The sequence below is a fragment of the Artemia franciscana genome, chromosome 9 (assembly GCF_032884065.1).
Source record: "Artemia franciscana chromosome 9, ASM3288406v1, whole genome shotgun sequence".
Classification (NCBI taxonomy): domain Eukaryota; kingdom Metazoa; phylum Arthropoda; class Branchiopoda; order Anostraca; family Artemiidae; genus Artemia; species Artemia franciscana.
In genome coordinates this window covers 18,028,890-18,049,702 of record NC_088871.1, presented here as the reverse complement: position 1 = coordinate 18,049,702, position 20,813 = coordinate 18,028,890, and the positions used below count along the sequence as shown (strand labels likewise).

Below are 20,813 nucleotides of genomic sequence, written 5' to 3'. Positions count from 1 at the left end.
GTCTAAATATTCATTTAAAGTTACGTTCCACTGTCTTTTATAAAATATAACCCTATTGTTCTACTTGTTTATTAGGGGTAAAATCTTATTTTCCAGGACTTTCCTCGTGGATAAAACAATTCAAGAATCCAATCTAGACCTTTAATGCTAATGGTAAGTTTGGACACATTAGAAAAAGAATTTAGTTGGCCGTTTTTCTATCCTATTTTTGCATGGCAAGTACTTTTTTCTTATTTTTTAAAGAAACAAACATACGGTATACGACTCCAAATTTTGAATGCTAAATAAAGAATCGTTTGTGCAGGTGCTTCTAAAAATTACTTATGCCCTTACAGTTAGAACAAACAAGCTGGAAAAAGGGCCCCAAATCTCTAAAATCAGTAGCATGGCTTCTAAAAGCATTACAATCGTTTTTTGTTTTGAGTAGAAGAAGAGTCAAGCAGATCGCTTTTATTTTCTGTTTCTACATTGACAAAGACCATTATTATATGGTTTGTCATTAAATTCCACAACGGATGCGATTCGGATTCAAAATATATCACTGTTATATTTTGAACACCATACCCTTCTTACATAACCCTTTTTACAGACTGGAATACTATTTTACAACGTGTCTGAATTATTGTTAGGATGATGTTTAAATTGTACATTGTCAGGCTTTTTGTGCTGAATCTGGAGTCGATTGCTATTACTAACAACTCGCTGTAGCACCAAACTACCTCAGACCAACACAGCTTCGCATGGTCCTCTTACACCCAGTTGATTGCATGCAAGTAAAAAGAAAGGCACGCCAAATGGTTAATGAAAAGGGCAATTACTCGCTTTTAATTGAAACACATTTTACAACAAGAAAACAAATTGCACTAGAAACTGTCAATTTGCAGATATTAGGGGGCTACTAGACTTCAAATCAAGAGTTTCCAATTATTCATATCCCAATGGTTGGTTAAACTGAAGCGAGTGTCATACAGAATATCCTGGTACGCCCATTCATGACAGATTTAAAGAGCTGAAGCGCCAGAAATAATTTCAATAAGCTCTCGAGTGATAACAGCTTGGCGAGTTCTATTGAACGTCATTGTCAACTTGTCAATCATTTCGCCTGAAAAAAAGAGTCAAAATCAAACGAGACATCACATTTGAAGACAAAAACCCTAAAATTCAAATTTAAAGCAGAGGAAAAATAGCAAGTAAATGTTGGACAACGCTTAATACATAACTAACTAAAATAGTGGCTATTGATGGGAGGCTTGGGTAGTTTATGTTTGTTGGATTCCTTAAAATCTAAGATCAGGATTCATCACCTGAAACAAGTAAACATGAATTATCGAGCTACCGATTTTCGAAATTATTTGTCGGTCAAATATGACAACAGAAGCGACCCCCACAATTTGAAGGTTTACGTTTGAAACATCTTGCAAGGAGGCAAACTTGAATATTGTTTCCAAAGGTGAGAAACAATCGCTATTTCAAAACAATGACGACACAAGATGAAACAAGTAATATACCTAGACTGTATGTGTGCAACATTGGAACAAAAATTATACATAACGTATACAATACATGAAAAACACTTTACCGAGTTATTTTCAACAACTGTGATTAAAAACTAAAAGAATTGAATGAACACCGATATATTCTGCTTTATTTTGGTACAGAGATACGAACTATGTAGCATTATGCAAGATTATACAACAATATGTTTGCAGGTTACGGGAAAGTAAACTTGATATAAGTGTTGTCTGCTCCTTTTAAATAATTTTCAGATAATTTTCAGATAATTTCCTTCTGAACGAATTACTGTTATATATTAAACAAAGCGTCTACTTCCTATAAAACATTTCAGCTAATGGAAAAGATAAAAATAGCTTTAGTAAAAAATTTCAATGCAGATAAAAACTTTAAAAAAAGTACCACTGAAAGAAGTCGTCAATAAATATTCTTAAAACTTGCTAGTTCAAAACCATGAGCGCCAGTCATCGCCGACAAAATGGAAAAATGTCGTTCAACATTATAATATGCAAATGTACAATTTTCAAGGGGAGGAGGCCTAGGGGTCAAAATCCCCTTCAATCACCAACTAATTAGAATTGATGACCTCTTTCAACGAAAGAGAATGGAAGGGTAAGCTCTTCTCAATTGGTCTGAATACCACACCTCCCTTCCCCTCGAACGTTTGAAGGGCTAACGCTCACTTTTCGTTTTTTGACTACATGGACTATGATTATCACACAGGTTTGGCGCTTATGAGGACAAGTGCTTGAATTTGGATGAAGATTGTGCAGAAAAAAGGAAAGTTAAGTCTTCCAGTATGTGACAAATGGTTTCATTTTTGAAATTTATTTAGGTATCCATTTTTTAAATTATTTTTTCAGTTTTAAATGTGAGTGAGAATAAACATTAAAAGAAACCGTCTGCAAGTTTTCTACAAAAAAAAATGTAGAGAAGCTAGAACAAAATTGGCACGAGAGTGGGCTTCGGGACAGCCAGCATTCTCTTCAAATTTCACCCCCTCCCTCAAAATAAATCCAAGCGTAGGTCGTTGCCTTCAGGGTTTAATTTCAAGCCTAAACAAAACCACACTTAATTCAACTTACCGGCGTTTTTGCTGGCGTTATCCATGGCAGTCATTCTAGATGACTGTTCAGAAGTAGCATTCTCTTTCATTGTGTAGTAGATCAATGAGGCCAGTGAATACTCCACATAAGATTGGATAACGTCACTATCTAGGGAATCGTAAGCGGCAATACTATCAGCTGATTCGATGGCATTCTTGCTGAAAACGGGTATGTCAGTCGTGCGGAAAGACACAACAGATCTGAAAAGGTAATTGTAGTTTATTGCAACCAATGCTATACTAAAATGCATGATAAAATAATAAGAGAGGACGCCCGTTTGTTTCCAAAAAAAGGTCACAAGCTGAATAACAAATAAAAACCAAAATAACTAGTTTTGACAAAATATTGTCAAAACTAGACAATTAATACAAGTTACTAAGGCTAGGAATAATTGAAGATGAAAAGGTAACGATTGGTAATGAAAAGATTGATCAAGTGGACAGCTTCACTTACCTTGGTAGTATTAATGGTAAAGACTGTGGGTACCATGAAGATGTTAAAAGTAGAACAGCCGAGGCTCAGGGTGTTTTTTTCACAGTTAAATTTTTTTTGGAACAATAAGAAGCTAAGTCTGCGAACCAAGATTAGAATATTGAAAGCTAAAGGGATGAGAGTAGTCAAATATGGTTCTGAAGCATGAGCGCTCCGAAAAACAGAGAAAGATTTGCTAGAAGTTTTCCTGAGAAATTGCCTACGGATTGCTTTGTGTACCCAAAAGACTGACCATATTTCAAAGAGTAGGCAGTACGAAAAGTGTGGTTAAATCCCGCTTTCCAGGGATTCCTTCTTGGAAGTGTAAAGAGGGGGGCTTTGAATAGACTGGGGTGGATGTGGAGGTAGCATGGCGCAGCGGTGAGTTGTTAGTAGTAGTAGCAATAATGCAAGGAAGTGTCAGAGTACGATTCCTGTTAAACAAATATGGGACTTCTCATTTTTTTTTCTGAAAAGCCGTGTACAGATCGGTAATGCTGCAATTATGACTAATCAGCGAGTCACGTTTCCAAGAAGGTACACGCAATAAAAATTGACTTGACTTACTTGACTGAAGTCGCATTCATCCTCGAAGGTTGTTTTGGGGTACAGAGGTTGGCTTTCCATCTCTTCGGGGGCCGAACTCTTGGACGAGAACCATGCACGCGACCGTTACAACCGAAACAGTTTGTGCACGATTTATAGCGCTTATTGCGCCCCTGTGCTTTTGTTTTTATCAGGCATGGCTCATCTGTTTCGTAAGAAAGATCGCCATCATCTGCGTGCGGCTTATTTCAGACATTGCAAATTCCTCCTCCGGCTTCCTAGAAGGCACCGAACCAAAAAATTAATTGCTCGATTTGGTTTAATAGATGCGCCTTCTCGGATTCGGTCTTCCAGTTATGATTTATGTAAAAAGACTATCAACTTCATTCACGTTTACAACCCTCAACAGCCTTTTTCCTTATTGATACTGGTTAATTAGTCCATAATGTATTTTGTTATTTTGAATTTTTTTTCGCTGTTTATCGTTTTTGTTTTCGTTTATTTATAATACTCCATACTTTGAGTTTTTTATACTTTTACGGGTAATAAAGTTCATTCATTCATTCATAAAAACAAAACATAAAACAGATTCCATTAACACCTTCACTTTATTTATTAGCAACAGTTTTGAAAGCCAAGACGAAACCTAACAGAGTAATTAATAAAGAAACCCTACCTAAAAGCATTGTAGACAATTTTTCCATTGGTAAATTCCATTCCAGATTCAAGGACTGCTCTGGCAACTTTTGTAGCATCTTCAAATACTGGTGGGCGACGACCGAAGTCATTACAAACCATAGCCAGATTGTTTCCATACAGACTGAAAACAAACAAGTCTATAAACACAACAGTATCATCAGCTACATATGCAGATCTTTATTTCAGGGGATGGAGCACCAAAAACACACAAGTAACAATTGAATTATTTGGACATAATATAAGAAAAATTGAAAAAACGAATTCCACACTTTGGTTTTATGAATTTTTATTTTCAAAACCATGAAATTTGAGATACAGTATTTGATGATTATTTAATAACACAATCTAGGTTTTTGCAATCCATATTTCGTTGTATCATTTGACACAGCTTGAGAAATATATGGAGAGCGTCTTAACCAAGTTTTACTGAAATTATTACATGGAACGACGACCCCAATATATACTCATCTTGGAAGAAACAATAGTTCTTTGCTTAATAGATATAAATATATAATTGTGTCAATAGAAATTAACAGTCAAATAACTGGTTTAATGAAGACGACTAAGTACTACTAACAATTTAACAAATTAGCCCCACATAACCTTTATTGAGCGCAACCTGGCCAACAGAAAATCTATCCTTAACTCAAATCATTTCGCTCTAACCTAAGCTCCAGTACTGAGAAGAATGACCCTGTGTTTTTAGCTATTCAAAATTCAAAATCTTTGCATAATATGTTATAATATATTATTCCAGTCTCATACATTTTCCCAACATACTGTCCCAGCTATTGGTCAAGCTCTTACATCCCTAACCACTGCCGGGAAATTCGATCCCACTGCCTTGTCGAAGTACACCCAGCTGCCCTGTCGGCGTGTGACACACCAGGCACAATCCCAATCCTAACACACACAAAGTATCATAAGTTGGTGAAGCTTACGGTTAAGGAAACTCTCACGTAACATCAGAGTGACAAATGAATAGTCTCAATAGTTTTTCGTCTACTACAGAGTTTCCCATTTTAAGCCACGCGCCCTCACAACAAGGGATGATATGGAGACGCCGATAAATGAGCAAATCAACCCAACCCGCGTAAACCAGATGAAGATACTTGGAATATTCTACAGGAACATAAGATCCATGAAAGAGGACACAGACCGTCAAGTCATAGCCAATGAATTGCACAAATATAAGGCAGATTTGGTCTGCCATCCCAAAACAAGGATCGGAGGTGTCTTGTCTAAACAGATACCCATATCAGAATGAAATGTGAAGTACCAAAGTTTGAACTCTAGACTACAGGATTGTTCTGGATTTGATAGAGGGGATTCATATTAAGTACTTCTGCTCAACGCGCACTTCTTGCATGGGGCCCTATAAGCCTAAGAATTACCCTCGTCCACTTAAAGTGTAGATTGCTCAATATAAGCATCACAGCAGTATATGCTCCCACCCGTGATCCTGTTGAAACCCAGAAAGATTAACTCTACATGGAATTCGAACATGCGGTGAAACGATGTTCAAAGCAAGACTACCTCATACCAACAGAAGACTGGAATGGCAAATTCAGGGCTGCCACAAAGTTCCTAAAGTCCCTAAAATCGAGTGAAGGTCTCTATTGGTCCCTCAAATGGACAAAGGTCCCTAAAATCCCTTTTCTTGTTTCAGTATTTTTATTTCGACTGAGATTCTTGGAACATGTGTAGGCTCGTCTAAGAAAGAAAAAACTTGTTGTTACATAGCGTTACTGTCTGGACACAGCAGACAGACTAGTCACGAAAAGGAGTAACCCCCTTTGCCTCTGGAGTCAATGCGCCAGGGGGCAGCAGGGTGTGGTTGGCTCTGTTAATTACTTAGAAAGCTTTTCTGGGTGTCACTTTGATTCACAATGAGGAAAAAATTAATAAGAAAATGACTCGAAGTACAAAATACGAAGGAGGCGGTGTTAAAACCAGGTTTCTTGCGCGATTTTGAGCTTACATATATTTCTTGAGCTATTAGACTACTTCCTAGCGCCTTTTTTTTTATTTAAATACATTTCTGGTAATAGCCTATATATATTTATATATATTTTTGGTGTAGAGCCATTCCGGCAGATCTGTTTCTTTCTGCTGTTCTATCTGCAATACATCGCTTGTCTGCCATAAGGGATCCTACGCTTTACTGTAGAACGTCAGAACTGCTGTACATAAGAATAATGTTACCATAAAGCTGACGCCGAATCAGCTACATCTCTCGGCAGCATCTTCCATGGAGAGCAGGAACCGGCAAAACTGCCCATGTACCCAGGTGCTTACGCAGTACGGGATGAAACAACAGTTGCAGAAATTACATAGGCTCTGAAGACAAGAAAAGCAGATGTATATGGGATAACGTTCCGAGATACAGTGGTCAAAAACTTTCCTTCGGGCGAACCAAGTTAGCTTATTTTTTTTACCAAAGCTCTTGGACCCTATTTCCGGAACATAACCCTTGATGAAGTCAGCAGAAAGCAGTTATTGAAAGCGTAGACTTTTCTGCATCCCGATGAAGTTCCAAAGCCAGTTTCTGCTCACAGTTTATTATACGTTGCCAGGAAGTTACTCATCGCAACGCAAAAAGACGTGTTAGTTGACGAGTTTAAGCTGGTCCAGTTATCCAGACTTTCATCGGAGCTAGGAAGGATCGATGACAAGTGGAACAACGTGATCCAGGGAGGAAAATATTCGAACTTATCTGAAGTCATAAAAAATGCTTTGGAGTTCTCAGCGAAGAAAGAGCTTTGATGAATGAACGAACTTTGAAAGCAAAACTGTTTGTGATAGAAAGGTGGGGCAGATTTGGAAGACGTGCGCAAGATGTTGCTGTCATTGAAGAATGGATAAAACTGGCTAAATCCGCTAGAAAGAGCTATGATTTGTACATACAGCAGGAAAAGCCTTGAAAAAAAAAACACAGAAAAAGGCCGGCACGATCTGGAGGCAAGAGAACGCCTGAGACAGAAGCAGCTCGCTAAAGACAGACAATAGAAATTCTGGAAAAATCTCCCAAAGAAAAAAAAAGATGCGTTTGGTTCCAAGGAACAGGTCGCAGGGGAGTTACTGAAGGAAGCTCATGACTGGCTTAGAAAAGAAGACATGGTCGAGATACAGTTAGCGCAGACTATGATAGATGGGACCCAAAGAGCCGGCAGTAGTTAAGAGTCAAAGAAACAGTTACTGATCACATCTCTGTCCCAGTAGATGGCAATGCAAAAAATGGAAACAAATAGGTTGTTTGTTCTAGTTACCGTACCTTTATCACATCTCTCACCGTATTTTGTATCTGATTTTTTGTATTCGAAAGTAAAAGCGTTCAGAAAAAAAAGAAGGAAAAAGTTCCTCCCATGACATGATGATTCTCAGGTGGTCGGTTTCTTAATTATCACTTGGCCTCTGATCATGGAGAGATGTTTGCAAATGATCATTCCCATTTTTTTCCTTAGTCAAGTGTCATTTGCTGTTGTGTTACTGCTTTTTCTTTCATAAGCTTTCTGAAAACTGAGTTTTGGGGTCCATTTTGCGTCCAGCATGGTCCCTAGAGAGGTCTCTTTTTCTACTAAAAAGAGGTCCTGGAGTCCCTATTTTTCACCACTTGAACCTGTGGCAGCCCTGTGAACTGTACCTCAATACCAATCAGTCCATGAATTCGTCTGATGCTATAAATACGGATAGCGATATGTGAAAAGTGAGCGCATCTTCCAGTTTGCTCGCGGCCATAAACGTATGGTTACAAAATCTCTGTTCGAACACAAAAAGGCAAACACGTCACCTGACAATCTAATGGTAATGACGCTGTAGCACAGATAGACTATATCCTCTGTCCAAGATGCCCATGCCTATAGGGACGCTTGTACTGGATCCCGAACAGGGAGGGACCATAAACTTGTACTAGCAAAGATCCTTCTCCAAGTTAGCACGAGGAAGAAACTGGCTTCAAAGAGAAGACAAACCATCATTATACCGGATTTTGATGAAACTAAACATGAGTTTTGTCTTCAGCTTTAAAAGAGGTTCAATACCCAGCCCACCGGTGTTCAAGATTCCGAAAAAATGTGGCTGCACGATAAGACCACCGCCACTGAACATGGATCTGATATAACTGGCTACTCCTACCCCTCAAGACAGAGTTTGATTTCGAAAGAGACCCTGGAAATGACCTCACCAACATTGCAGCCAAGTAATTTGTTATTATTCTACTAGAGATTGCGAATAGCAAAAAATAGGAAAACCAGTCCGGATTTCGATCTGGTGTAGCACAATCAGACCAGATTTTCGCCCTCTGTCTAGATATTGCAAATAGCAAGAAATAGGAAAACCAGTCCGGAATTCGATCTGGTGTAGCATGCTCAGACCAGATTTCCACCCTCTGTTTGATGATGCCACAATTTCAAAGGTATAATCTTCCACTCATCAACATATTCATAGATTATGTTACCTCCTTTGATTTAGTTGAACGGCAAACTTTGTGGAATACTCTCTTTGAATATGACATGATGCAGAAATTGATCAATACCCTAGATCTTATTACCAACGATGCATCCCGAGTCAGTCTATGGCGAACAGTCTTCATTATTCGGTGTACACAGACAAAGAATATTGACAGATACAATGTGCATAGGCAAAGAGTATTGACAGAGTCACCATTTGAAACCAATTCAGGAATGGCAACTATAATTTCGATTAACCTTAATGGCAAAAGTTTATTGTAAAAAAAAAAAAAAAAAACAATTTATGGGAGTTTCCAAAACAGCCTTGAACACTATTAAAATGGCATTGGATCAAAATGAAAAGTGCCTATTCGAATTTCCATATCCAAAGACCCCATTTAGGAGAATTACAGTCCCCTATCTTGAGCAACAAGGAAAATCGCCTTTTTGCATGAGATGCAGCGATGCGTCTCCTTTATTAATTATTGTTTCTTTTTTCGTCAATTTAGATTAATCCTAATAGTAAAAGTGTTTCGCATAGAAAGCAGTGATGGATCTCGTTTTTAGTTCTTTTTTTGTCACCGTTAGTGGGACCCAGAATATCATAACAGAACCACCATAGTAGAAATCCTTATTAGATATTATCATTTAAGTCTTCTCTGATACAGTTCCAAATGCAATATCTAAAATTGACAATTGTATATGTCATTATTGTCTTAAACAGTATTTCTTCATATGAAGTTATATACTACACCAGGCAAGAATGTGCAGTAAGACAATAAGCATGAATAAGAGAGTGAGACTGATTCCCCTGAAGTCTTTATCTAAGGTAGGATTGATCCAGCATGAAAAGGAAACAAAGAAAATGTTCAGATATATGAAGCTAAGAGACTCCAATGCATACATGTGTTATATGCTGAATTGAACCTAAACTATCAATCCATACAACTTTCCTTCATATAATTTATTGATTTAATGATCGAGGAATAAATGTTGCTACAAAAAGCTGAAAAGCCTTATTTTATTCTCTTTCAACATGTATTGAAATTCAAGATATCTTGCCGTTTTTGATAGGATGATATTAGCTTAACAAATAAATAAAGAAAGAGTCTTATCTTTATAGACATGTTTGGTTGTAGCTGAGTTACATGTACACCATTGCAAAGCTAAAGAATTCTATGGGAATTAAGAGATAGAACACACTCAAGGCTGTCATTTAGCTTTTGACCTGCTAGAAAATTGTTATCTGTTGCTTTAAGAATTTAAAACAGCCTGGGATATTCCTTTTAGTGTTTATGCCTTTTTATTAATTGTCATTTAATTAGACTAATTGCTTTGTGTCAGCAGTCTATTGCTGATGAAATTATTTTTTTTATGCTGGTACGGAAATTAGCATATTATTGTTGAGTAATCTGAAATTGCACTAGCAGGCTCAAAGCTCAGAGTTCAACAGTAATCGGGCATGAAAAATAAATTAAGTACCGTTGAAGAATGTTGCGGATTTTGTCACCAACGCAAATAACCATAGTGTCTGGATTGGCAGCTAAGTCTGCCTTCAGCTGACGCCCAACTGATGAGTGCACAGCACCACACAATCCTCTATCCGATGAAATGGCAATGATTAACTGGCTTGGCTTTTCTTCTTTCCCTTTAAGCTCGGTCTTCTCGTAAAATTTCTAGATAAACAAGAAAATTAGAAAATCAGATAAAGAGACTTTTTATTAGCTATTAAAGCTGTCTTAATAACTTACATAAAGCAGTCTTTAACAAATTTCCTTAATAGCGGCAAAATGTTGAGGTAACATAGCTATCATCTGTTATGAATTGAGCTGTGACCAATTTAAATTTGATAAGATTACTTGATAGAATTGATATTTTGTTTGATTTTGTAGAGAGAGGTTTTGACTTTTTTGTTTTTAACTTAGTTATTCTTTATTAGTCTAGTAATTTGGGAGCACACCAATAAAAAAAAAAAAAAAACCAATGCACCACTGAAAAATTATCGGCAGCAGCGGTTCATCAGTGGCCTTATCACTTAAATACGAATCAGATTCAATTAAAAACAAAAATCGATTAAACGAAATAACCCCAGAATCATAGTATGCTTTTAAGCAGTCACTAGTGAAGTAAATTATAGCTCAGACTATCCAACAAGTGAAAAAGATTTTGAGTAGAATATAATCATAATTCCAAGAGTCATATCATCATCCTTTCGTTAAATATTCTTTATAAATTTTGTTTCATATTTTAGCTGCCCCCTATAAACCACTAGTCAACCTCTGATTCACACTCCATAATTTCATGATCTATTTTACAATTTAGCAACTGGATCCAGGTGGGAAATAAAATATATTCCCAATTCTGAAAGAAAATATCAATTTTTATAGCCTTATATTATATTAATTCCCATATTTATTATATCAGTTACTATACCGAAAATTATGCAAATTTTATAAGAAAGTTTTACCTTTGTTCCTTACAGATTTTCTTTTTGTGCATTATTTAATTTGTTACCAGTTTTATCTCTTTATATTTTGTCCTAAGTTTTACTTAACGTACCAACTTCATATGGAAAATCATTTTACGTTTTCCAGATTAGAAATTCATTTCTCATACTACATCAAAAACCACTTTTCTTTGTTTAAAAGTGTCCTCTGAAGCCTCTGTCATAAACAGCTTCACAGTTTCTACTAAATGGTTCCATCCAACTATGCACCAAACCGCCATGAAAAAAGTGGGGTAGCACGGTAACAATATTCCTTGGCAATTTTCATAGCCTAGTGAAATTTGTTGGCAGATTTGGAAGCTTTTGGAATTCTGCTACTGTCAGCTTTGGAACTTTTTCCATACCTGGCACCAAATAGCATTGCCATCTGCAATAAAATCTCTTCTAAACAGTTGCAAGGTGTCTCTGTCCGTTTAAGGAAGCTATGGGACCTTTAATCCGTTTTTCAACCATCATAACAGAAATGTTAACTAGCGATTGCGGTTCCTTGAGCTGATACAGATTACTAGCTAATGCTGTTAGTGAATTCCCTCAACAAACCAAATAGTTGTGATAATAAGAAACTGACAATGCACCAAGACAGGATTTTTACTGTTTTACAGGTTTTTACTGATAGAGAATCTATGGCTGCTAATATTTCGTAGAACTAGCAAATTCTTTCGTTGGTTTCCTACAAAACATCTTTCAATATAGGCTAGCCTAATGGGCTAAACCAAATTGTTTTCCAATTTTGTATTTCTGCAGCTAACAAAAGCGTTCCTGAGAACGACTAGCAAACGATTTTCATTTGCAAATATTTTTGTGGCCATAAACTAACCAAAAATTGCTTGCTATTATTGCTAGTTAACAATTGGATATCAGACAAAAAGCTTTTAGAATGACTATAAATCAAAATTGAAATATTACCAGATGATTACAAACAGGAAAAAAGAAGAAACAGGAAACCTTGAGATACAAAAAACTTCATAACATTTTTGCAGGAAAAAAATTTATAATTGTCCTCTCAAATTAAATAAATTAAAGCATTTCTAAACTATTTTCAAGAGTTGCTGCCTGTTTTCGCTTTCACCCATAAAGTTAGGGCAATGAACAATATTCTACTGTGGACCCAGCATGAGAACATTCTCATATACTTATGCTGGGGTCGTTAATGGACTTGAAAAAAGAAATGGAGGCAAATCAGAATAAACATAATTTACTTTTACTTTTCATTGCTATTTTACAAAACTAATTTGTCTGGTAGTGACTGACTCATTATGATTGGTAACTTTTTTTTTTAAGTGTAGCAAAATAACAACAAAAATAATTAAAAGCAATAAAAACCCTCTTAACCCTGGCCCTTCAAAACAGTCCATGTTTGAGTGGTTTTACTTTATCTTACAACCTTTATGCATGTACATGGAGAGGAGTCATTACTCATACCATTTAAGATAAAAAAAAAAAAAAACATCCAAGAGCACTTGCAGACTCAGACGGATATATCAGATCAAAAGTTTGCTTTTATAGCTGTATGAGACCCAAAAACGAAGGATAATGCTTTAATAGTCAATTATCTTTCTATATGTTTTATGCATTTATCTTTGGCTAGATAGAATAAAGATAACTAAATTACCATAGCACCTTGTCCATATGGCTTAGCTACACGTAATTCTCTCTCTGCCTTGGTGTATTTTGCTGCTGATACCATTTTCATAGACTGTGTGATTTTCTGAATATTCTTAACAGACTTTAGGCGAATAGACACAGCTTTTAAGGTGGCCATCCCACGAACCTGCTCTGCAGCATTGCTAGAATCATGAAAAATATACTATAAGAGCATATGCCTGATAAGAGAGGAAACCCAAGTTTTTCTCTGAGTAAAAAAAACAACCAACATCCAATGTAAAACAAAAATAAAAGGAAGTAATGGTTTTGTTCCTTTTTATTTCTTTTTTTTGTTTTGCTATAAATTCTGCTAAAAAAGGAAAGAACTTCTGCCAAAAGGGCATCTGCTATATTTGCAAACACTTTGTTAACACATCCTATATCCTGCATATTACTGATGCCTTACTAGTTTATAATCAACAAAAATAATAGTTTAAATACAATGAATCTGGCTACTTCCACAAAAGTTTAGGTTGCATCAAAACTAAAGTTTATCTATAACTGAAATCTATATTTCCATGGATTTTTAGCATTAAGCTTCTTTTGAATTTCAAATTCTGCTGGGTAATGCAATACTGTTATTGATGCTAATAGTCATAATTGCTACTAAACCTTATTATCTCAAATTACCTTAAATTGCATCTTCTAGCGACTAAGGTTGAAGAACCTGTAGATGCTGCCAGGCAATGTAATCTTGATGTTCATGTCACAGTTCATGAGTAGATGGTCATTATCTACTACATGACAGTTTGGTTTCATTGTTGGGTGTTACTAGATTTATTGCCAGCCAGGTGTGTTTGAGGGCACCAAGGGGTGGGTGACACCTAATAGACCCTGCTGGATGGTGCTGGTTCATCCCACTGCATCTTCGATTACGTGCCACTCCAATCATGGTTGCCACCGATCTTGAAGCTGTCAACTGATCTGGCAAAGACAGTGGATTTGCTGGGTGAATTTCACAATGGAATGATGCAGTTGGTGAAGAAGTTGAACTTCTCATGCTTCTGCTAAATTTTTAACGCAGTTTTGCAGAGTTTTCTCATGTTCTGTTGTATTCACTGTGATTGGAAATGGGTTTAATGGTGTCACTGGTCACCATCTTAAATGCAAAGATGACATCTCCTCTCTTTCTAAAGTAAATTAGGGTAGGCAAGTCAAGCTTTTCTAGTTGCTGCTTGTAGGAGATTTGTTGTTTGGCAAAAGAGAGTTTGGTTGCTCCATGCTGGACCTTCTCCAGTATCTCCATGTCACACTTAGTGCAGGTTGGCAACCAACATGCCATGCCATATCATTTATTAAAGCAGAAACTTTTTCTATCATCAGATCCCATATTTTTTGGCCTAGAATGCAGATATAAAAGCCACCCTTTTAATGGGGGGAAGTGGAATAGTTACCAACAGAAAATTTATCCAAGACATGTGGTTTATATGAAAGTTGCAAGAATATGACAAACACCCAGACCCAAATACCCCGTGTGCTCAGCTGCTTCCTAAGATAGGCAAAATCCCCTCATCTAGAATTTTGGAAAAACGGGCAGCTTCCCATGCCCCCTTTTCCCCCTAAGACAGTCAAATGAAATTTTGAGAGAGCCATTTGGTTTACCATAATTGAAAGACTCTACAAAGAGGGTTTTAATTTTGTCAATTTTTTCATTGTTTACAAATGGTATTTGTCATTGGGAAACACAGACATCCTTGCAGGAGATTTTTCTGCATAGGGGGATTTCCCAGGGGAAATTTTCCAGTGGGAAGGAATTTTTTGGGGAAGAATTTCACTGTGTTCTTATTTGTCTTTCTTTCTCTATGGATGCACAATTTTACATATAGGGAGAATATTATGATGGAATTGTCCAGGGAAAAGTTTCAGCTGGGAACAATTTGTTTGGCCAGATTTGTCTGTGGTAAGTGTGGGTAATGTCTACAAAGGCGCTGTAAAATGACACCTCCCTTGTTATGGAACCTAATCTTTCTGTCATGCTTCATGATACAGTGATGTATTATTAAGGAGGATGGTAAGTCTTTGTGTAGAAGGGGGGGGGGGTAAATGCCTAAAGGAGTACATTCCAATGGCATAATTTTTTAAGCATCATTGAGCCATAAAACAAAAACTCAATGAGTTTTGGAAATTTGATTTCCAATCCTCTTTGGTTCCCATTTATATTTTTTGTCTATATTGGTGCAGGGAAGGGGGAGGAGTAATAGTGTCCTAGTAGTGACCGGGTTGATTTAGGCTAGGTTTCCCAATGATAAATCCTGCATGTTAAGAATGGACAAACTGGATAGTTTACAATCTGCTCCTGGAGGCTGTCTGTTCCTCTTTCTAAAAGTCAAACTACACTCACTTTTGACTCTAAGGGCAATAGAACTATTAATCTGCAACTGAATGAGTCCCCTGTAAAGTTTAAACAATCACTCCTTCCATATGAAGTGCCTCTAGGGAAAAAAAATAATACAAAGAAATGTTCTGGCTCATTACTGTAGGCAATGATATAGTCTTGCCTCTGACTTCAATAGGTGAGTAGAACTTTTGGTTTCCTTTCTAATGAGCATCTAAAATTATCCAGGGCAAAAGTGGGAGAGAAGGGGAATTTCCCAGGGGAAATGCCTAGCACTTATTTATAATACATAGCAAGTTTTAATTAATCACATTAACGCCTTTTTTTTCTTTTTAACCATGTTTCTAAATCCCTTTTTGGTTACAATATGCTATAATTTCATTTGGTTTTATCTGAAAACAACTGTCAGATTTGAAAACTTTTCTTAGACCTTAGATCTTCCTGTGTCTCCTGAGGCACCCAAGGCGTCTAAGAAGTGTCTCCAATTGTCTCTGTAACTGATGGCAGCAATATTTGAAGGTACAATGGAGTTTGTTTGTGAGTCATCCTCTGTGGCAGGTGCCTTTGGGTAGCCAAAAGAATGCTTGCTTGAGAATTCTAGTGTCATCCATGCATAGTACATGGCCTAGGTAGCTCCATCTGTGTCTTTGTATGGTTTCTGTGAGGGATGGCTGGCCTGTGATGTTTCTTATATGTGCATTTGTGAATTTCTGGGTCCAGTGAATACCAAGCAGCCTCTGGAGACAAACATTCTCAAAGGACTGGATTCTCCTCTCTTGGTCATGGTTGAGATGCCAAGTTTCCAATGCATAGAGGAGAACAGGCAGGACATTACTATTGAACAGTTGGAGTTTGAGCCAGAGAGAGAAAGTACTCAATCTCCATGCTTTATCAAGCCTGTTGAAGATGCTGTTAGCCTGACCAATTTTGGCAATAACTTCTTTGGCTGCAGATCCTTTTTTTAAATCTGTTGCCAGCGTATTTGAAGTTGACTACCTGTTCTACATCATTGTTGCCATATTTGATTTTCATAGGCTAGTCACTTGTCGCCACTCCTTTGGTTTCACTGGCATTGACACTAAGCCTGAATCCATGAGAAATTCCTGAAGTCATGTTTTGCATGTTTCAAGTATTGCAATGTCATTAGTGAAATCTAGGTTGCTGGGGAGGCAATCATTTAGGCATAGCCCAGTTGACTTGATGCTCCCTTATATATAGTCAATGACCAATGCAAACAGTAGTGGTGATAAGACAGCCTCATTTCACCCTCTGAAGTCCACATTTCCTCATACAGCCTCATTTTCCCTCTGAAGTCCTCACCCAGCTGGTTGTATCCTTGTACATGGCCATAACAAGCTTAACTATGATGTCAGGGATACTGTAATGATGGAGAAGCTTCCAAAGTGACTGGCAATCCAAAGAGTTGAAGGTCTTTTAAAATCTATGAAGCTTGTACATAAATGGCTTGTTGTGTTATTTGCAGCTCTCCTTTGTGAGCATTTACAAGGCGAAAATCAGGTCAGTACAGGAGCAGTTTAGGCAAAAGCCATGTTGTTTGTTGTGGAGATATTTATCTAGGTGGCATTGAATACAGGCTAGAATAATGTAGGACAGTAGGGTAATGTTGCACCAGTTATTGCATAGGGTAGCATCACCCTTCTTAAACAGCTTTACAAGCATGCTGTGGTGCCAGTCTGAAGGTACTTTGGCTGTTGACCAGATGATTTTGAAGAAGTCTTTCCAATAGGAGACAAGAGTGGTCATAGAGCATTTCTGCTGTGATGTGATCTGCTATTTTTCAGCTTTTTGACTGCCTTCAATATTTCATCTTCAGTAGGAGGTTCAGTGGTGATGTCCAGCAGTACCCATGAAGTTTTGGGGATAGAAATTGGCTCTTCTGGGCATGGTCTGCTTAGGATTTTGTTGAAGTGATTTCCCCATATCTCCTTCTCTTTGGACTCAGTTATCAACATACCATTCTCATCCTTCACTGGCTTTCCTCTTTAAGAAGATTGCATTTGCAATCTTATAAACCAACCTACGCTTGCCATTCTTTGCAGCCTTTGCTTTGTAGAAATGGCATGTATCTTCATGTACACTCTTCTTGACAGATTCGTCAATAAGTCTGTAAGTCTTGTTTTGGTAGATCTGGTTCATGCTGTGGGATGAGAGGAGCTGTAGCTGGGTGATTCTCCTTTCTTCTATCAGATTCCAGGTGTGGTTTGACAGCCACTGGTCCTTAGGTTTCTTCTGGTACCCAAGAGTCTTTTGTGCTGATTTGTTGTAGATATTCTTTATTTGTCCCCATATCACTTCTTGACTGTCTTGGTCTCTGAACTTGTTGCTGAATCCAATGACAAATTCCTGCCTAGTCATTTGCTTTTGGAGCATTTCCAAATTGTATTGAGACTCCAGATTTGAAACCTTTTTCTTAATCCTCATGAGCTTAAGGGAGACCTAATGAGGGAGTGGTTGATCTGGTTTCTGACTGAACCATCAGGGGAGGTCCATGTATACTTGTGAATGTCTCTTTGAGGAAGGAGGCTACCAACTATCACCAGGTCATTTGCTGTAGTGAAGTAAATCATCATTATTCCATTTTTGTTTCACACACCCATGCTTTGTTGACTGAGTGCCAACAGACAATATGATTCATCATTCCCAACAATGGCATTAAAATCCCTGAGAATACATGTGGTATTATGTTTCAGAATGCTGTTTACTACTGACTGTAAAGTTTGGTAGAATTCTTCTTTATACTTGATTTCTACAATGTTTTTGGGAGCATAGCAGACTACTACAGAGTTTTACCTGACAACCAGAGAAACATGCAACAAGTATTCTTGATGATATGTGGGTCCATTTCAAGGGAGAACTTGAGGTTTCCCCCCCCCCATCATCATGAGTGCAACTCCTTTTTTGTGCCTAATTTTGGAGCTGCTGTAAAGAGTTGTGCATTGATTGTTGAGTTGTTTCTCTCCAGATCACAAAAAATGTGTTTATATGATTAATTTAAACTTTCTATGTATCATAAAGTAAAGATTTAGGGCCATGCAAGTCCAGTAGGGGGGGGGGGGGACAAATTACCAAAAATATGAACAAAGCCATAAAAATGAACATTTAATTTCAATCTAAAAATGTGTCTTTTCTTGTCCTAGTATGTCTCCTAGACAACTGCTATTCCAAGCCTTTACTTTAATTGAAACTTGGGATAGGCTATGTCATAAGTTTGATAAATATGTAGTTTTCAGCATTATTTAGGATGAAAGTATACACATCACGTGATGTCATTTTTATACTTCTTCACGATTCAACAATTTCTTCTTGGGGAATTGTATTTGAGCCCTTAACAGGGCTCCCATAGGCAGAACAGTCCACAGTAGCCAAAAGTTTAAAACATGTTCCAAAACTGCCCAGTGAAAAAAAATCTTTTAGTGTGTTCAGGAATGATAATTATTATTTTCCTTAGTCATAATAGTTAAATATTATTTTTATAAAAAATTTGTAGGAATTTTTAAAAAGAGCCCAAAACCCCCTGGATATGACATCACAGCAAACGTGAAAACATTTTTGAGATGTTTCTGTCTCTTTTTAGAAACTTCTGTAATTTTCTTTTCATAATAATACTTATATTTATCTCTAGGTTATAGGTTAAAACAGATTTCTGCCATATTTACTCAATGAAACATAGTTTTATCCATAATTGATTGAAATAGGCCTATTGAATAAAAATATAGGCTCTTATTTGGAATTATTTTAAATAATTGATTAAAAGCAGAAAAACACAAGAGTCTGTTAAATAGAAAATGCAATAGGCAACATTGCCTATTATTAATAGGCAACAATAGGTAACATTGCCAGGAAAGCAGCCTGGTGTCCATTTGGAATTAATATAAAACAAGAAATCTAATTATACCAATTTTAATTGTTTGTCATATTTTCTTCAGAAGTGGCCAACTTTGGTAAAATTCTGGTTTAGCTACTTTTGCTATCTTAGGAAGGAACTGGATTAGGGAAATGAAATTTTCAATAATGAATTCAGGGCCAAAAATACATTTTTGGGAAGGTATTGCCAAGCTTCTATTCTGATTTTCAAGTCTTGGAAATGTGTTCAGGAATGATAATTATTATTTTCCTTAGTCATAATAGTTAAATATTATTTTTATAAAAAATTTGTAGGAATTTTTAAAAAGAGCCCAAAACCCCCTGGATATGACATCACAGCAAAAGTGAAAACATTTTTGAGATGTTTCTGTCTCTTTTTAGAAACTTCTGTAATTTTCTTTTCATAATAATACTTATATTTATCTCTAGGTTATAGGTTAAAACAGATATCTGCCATATTTACTTGATGAAACATAGTTTTATCCATAATTGATTGAAATAGGCCTATTGAATAAAAATATAGGCTCTTATTTGGAATTATTTTAAATAATTGATTAAAAGCAGAAAAACACAAGAGTCTGTTAAATAGAAAATGCAATAGGCAACATTGCCTATTATTAATAGGCAACAATAGGTAACATTGCCAGGAAAGCAGCCTGGTGTCCATTTGGAATTAATATAAAACAAGAAATCTAATTGTACCAATTTTAATTGTTTGTCATATTTTCTTCAGAAGTGGCCAACTTTGGTAAAATTCTGGTTTAGCTACTTTTGCTATCTTAGGAAGGAACTGGATTAGGGAAATGAAATTTTCAATAATGAATTCAGGGCCAAAAATACATTTTGGGAAGGTATTGCCAAGCTTCTATTTTAACCCTCTTCTGATTTTCAAGTCTTGGAAATTTTCCTACTTGATAAGTCTAGCCTATACCAATTGAAATTTTCACAAAACAACATTTTACCTTCATTTTCAGGTTTGTCATATCAATGAGTTTTTTTTCTAAACTTAAAAAATATATTTACAGATCTTTAAAACCTCATAAATTTGAAAGGAGCAAAGTTGTGAAGATGAAAACAGTTTTCTTGTAGGCTACTTCACTTAAGCAAGAGATCTATTTTGAAGGTTGTAATTTTAAAACACAGAGACTTTAAAGATCATCAAAGGTCACTGACCTCTAGAGGGATAAGGAGTGGAGGTAGGCTAGGTACTTCAAATTACCTTCCTGGGATATAGGCTACTTTGTAGACCCATCCCTTAAAAGTCTCATTTTACTAACCAGACCCCTTTTCAAAGGTTACTCGTGACAGGAGTTACAGGGCTTCAAATGGAGAGAGAATCAAGTTGTATAGGTAGGCACATTTCTTTTTTTCCTATCTAATCTCTGTAGATAGCCTGCCATAAACGCTTGTCTATTTTTGTCCAAATTAAATTTATGCCTTATCAAAAAAACACTGGACAAGGCAATTACTACAAGTTTTTCAAAGAATGACAAGGGCTCACCATTGTGATAAAACAAGGACCGAGGTTCTCCCAAACATTTTAGCCTTCTGCAAATTTTGATCTTCAGAATGATGGTGAGGAACAGAAAATTTTCATTGCGTTATGCGCTATCTACAGAATTCAAATGTTGAAGAGGCGCTGCTAAACAGCGAAACTTTAA

At 36.6% G+C, this 20,813-nt stretch overlaps 1 protein-coding gene across 1 annotated transcript; it reads right to left on the bottom strand.

The window, feature by feature from the left end:
- Nucleotides 1–798: 798 nt before the first annotated feature.
- Nucleotides 799–20,802, bottom strand: LOC136031084 (ATP synthase subunit gamma, mitochondrial-like). Its single transcript, XM_065710356.1, has 6 exons — nucleotides 20,654–20,802; nucleotides 12,901–13,075; nucleotides 10,265–10,458; nucleotides 4,312–4,455; nucleotides 2,598–2,818; nucleotides 799–1,102 (listed from the first exon to the last, which is right to left on the bottom strand). The coding sequence occupies exons 1-6, from the start codon at nucleotides 20,689–20,691 to the stop codon at nucleotides 1,002–1,004; spliced, it is 873 nt and encodes a 290-aa protein (XP_065566428.1). The 5' UTR covers nucleotides 20,692–20,802; the 3' UTR covers nucleotides 799–1,001.
- Between the last annotated feature and the right edge of the window lie 11 nt (nucleotides 20,803–20,813).

Excerpts from the sequence above, each read along its gene's own strand:
- LOC136031084 (XM_065710356.1), bottom strand. The coding sequence starts at position 20,691 with ATGTTTGGGAGAACCTCGGTCCTTGTTTTATCACAATG. Across the intron at positions 4,456-10,264 it reads ATCCGCAACATTCTTCAACG|TCTGTATGGAAACAATCTGG; the intron begins GTACTTAATTTA and ends GTTTGTTTTCAG. Across the intron at positions 2,819-4,311 it reads ATTGTCTACAATGCTTTTAG|ATCTGTTGTGTCTTTCCGCA; the intron begins GTAGGGTTTCTT and ends TTACCTTTTCAG.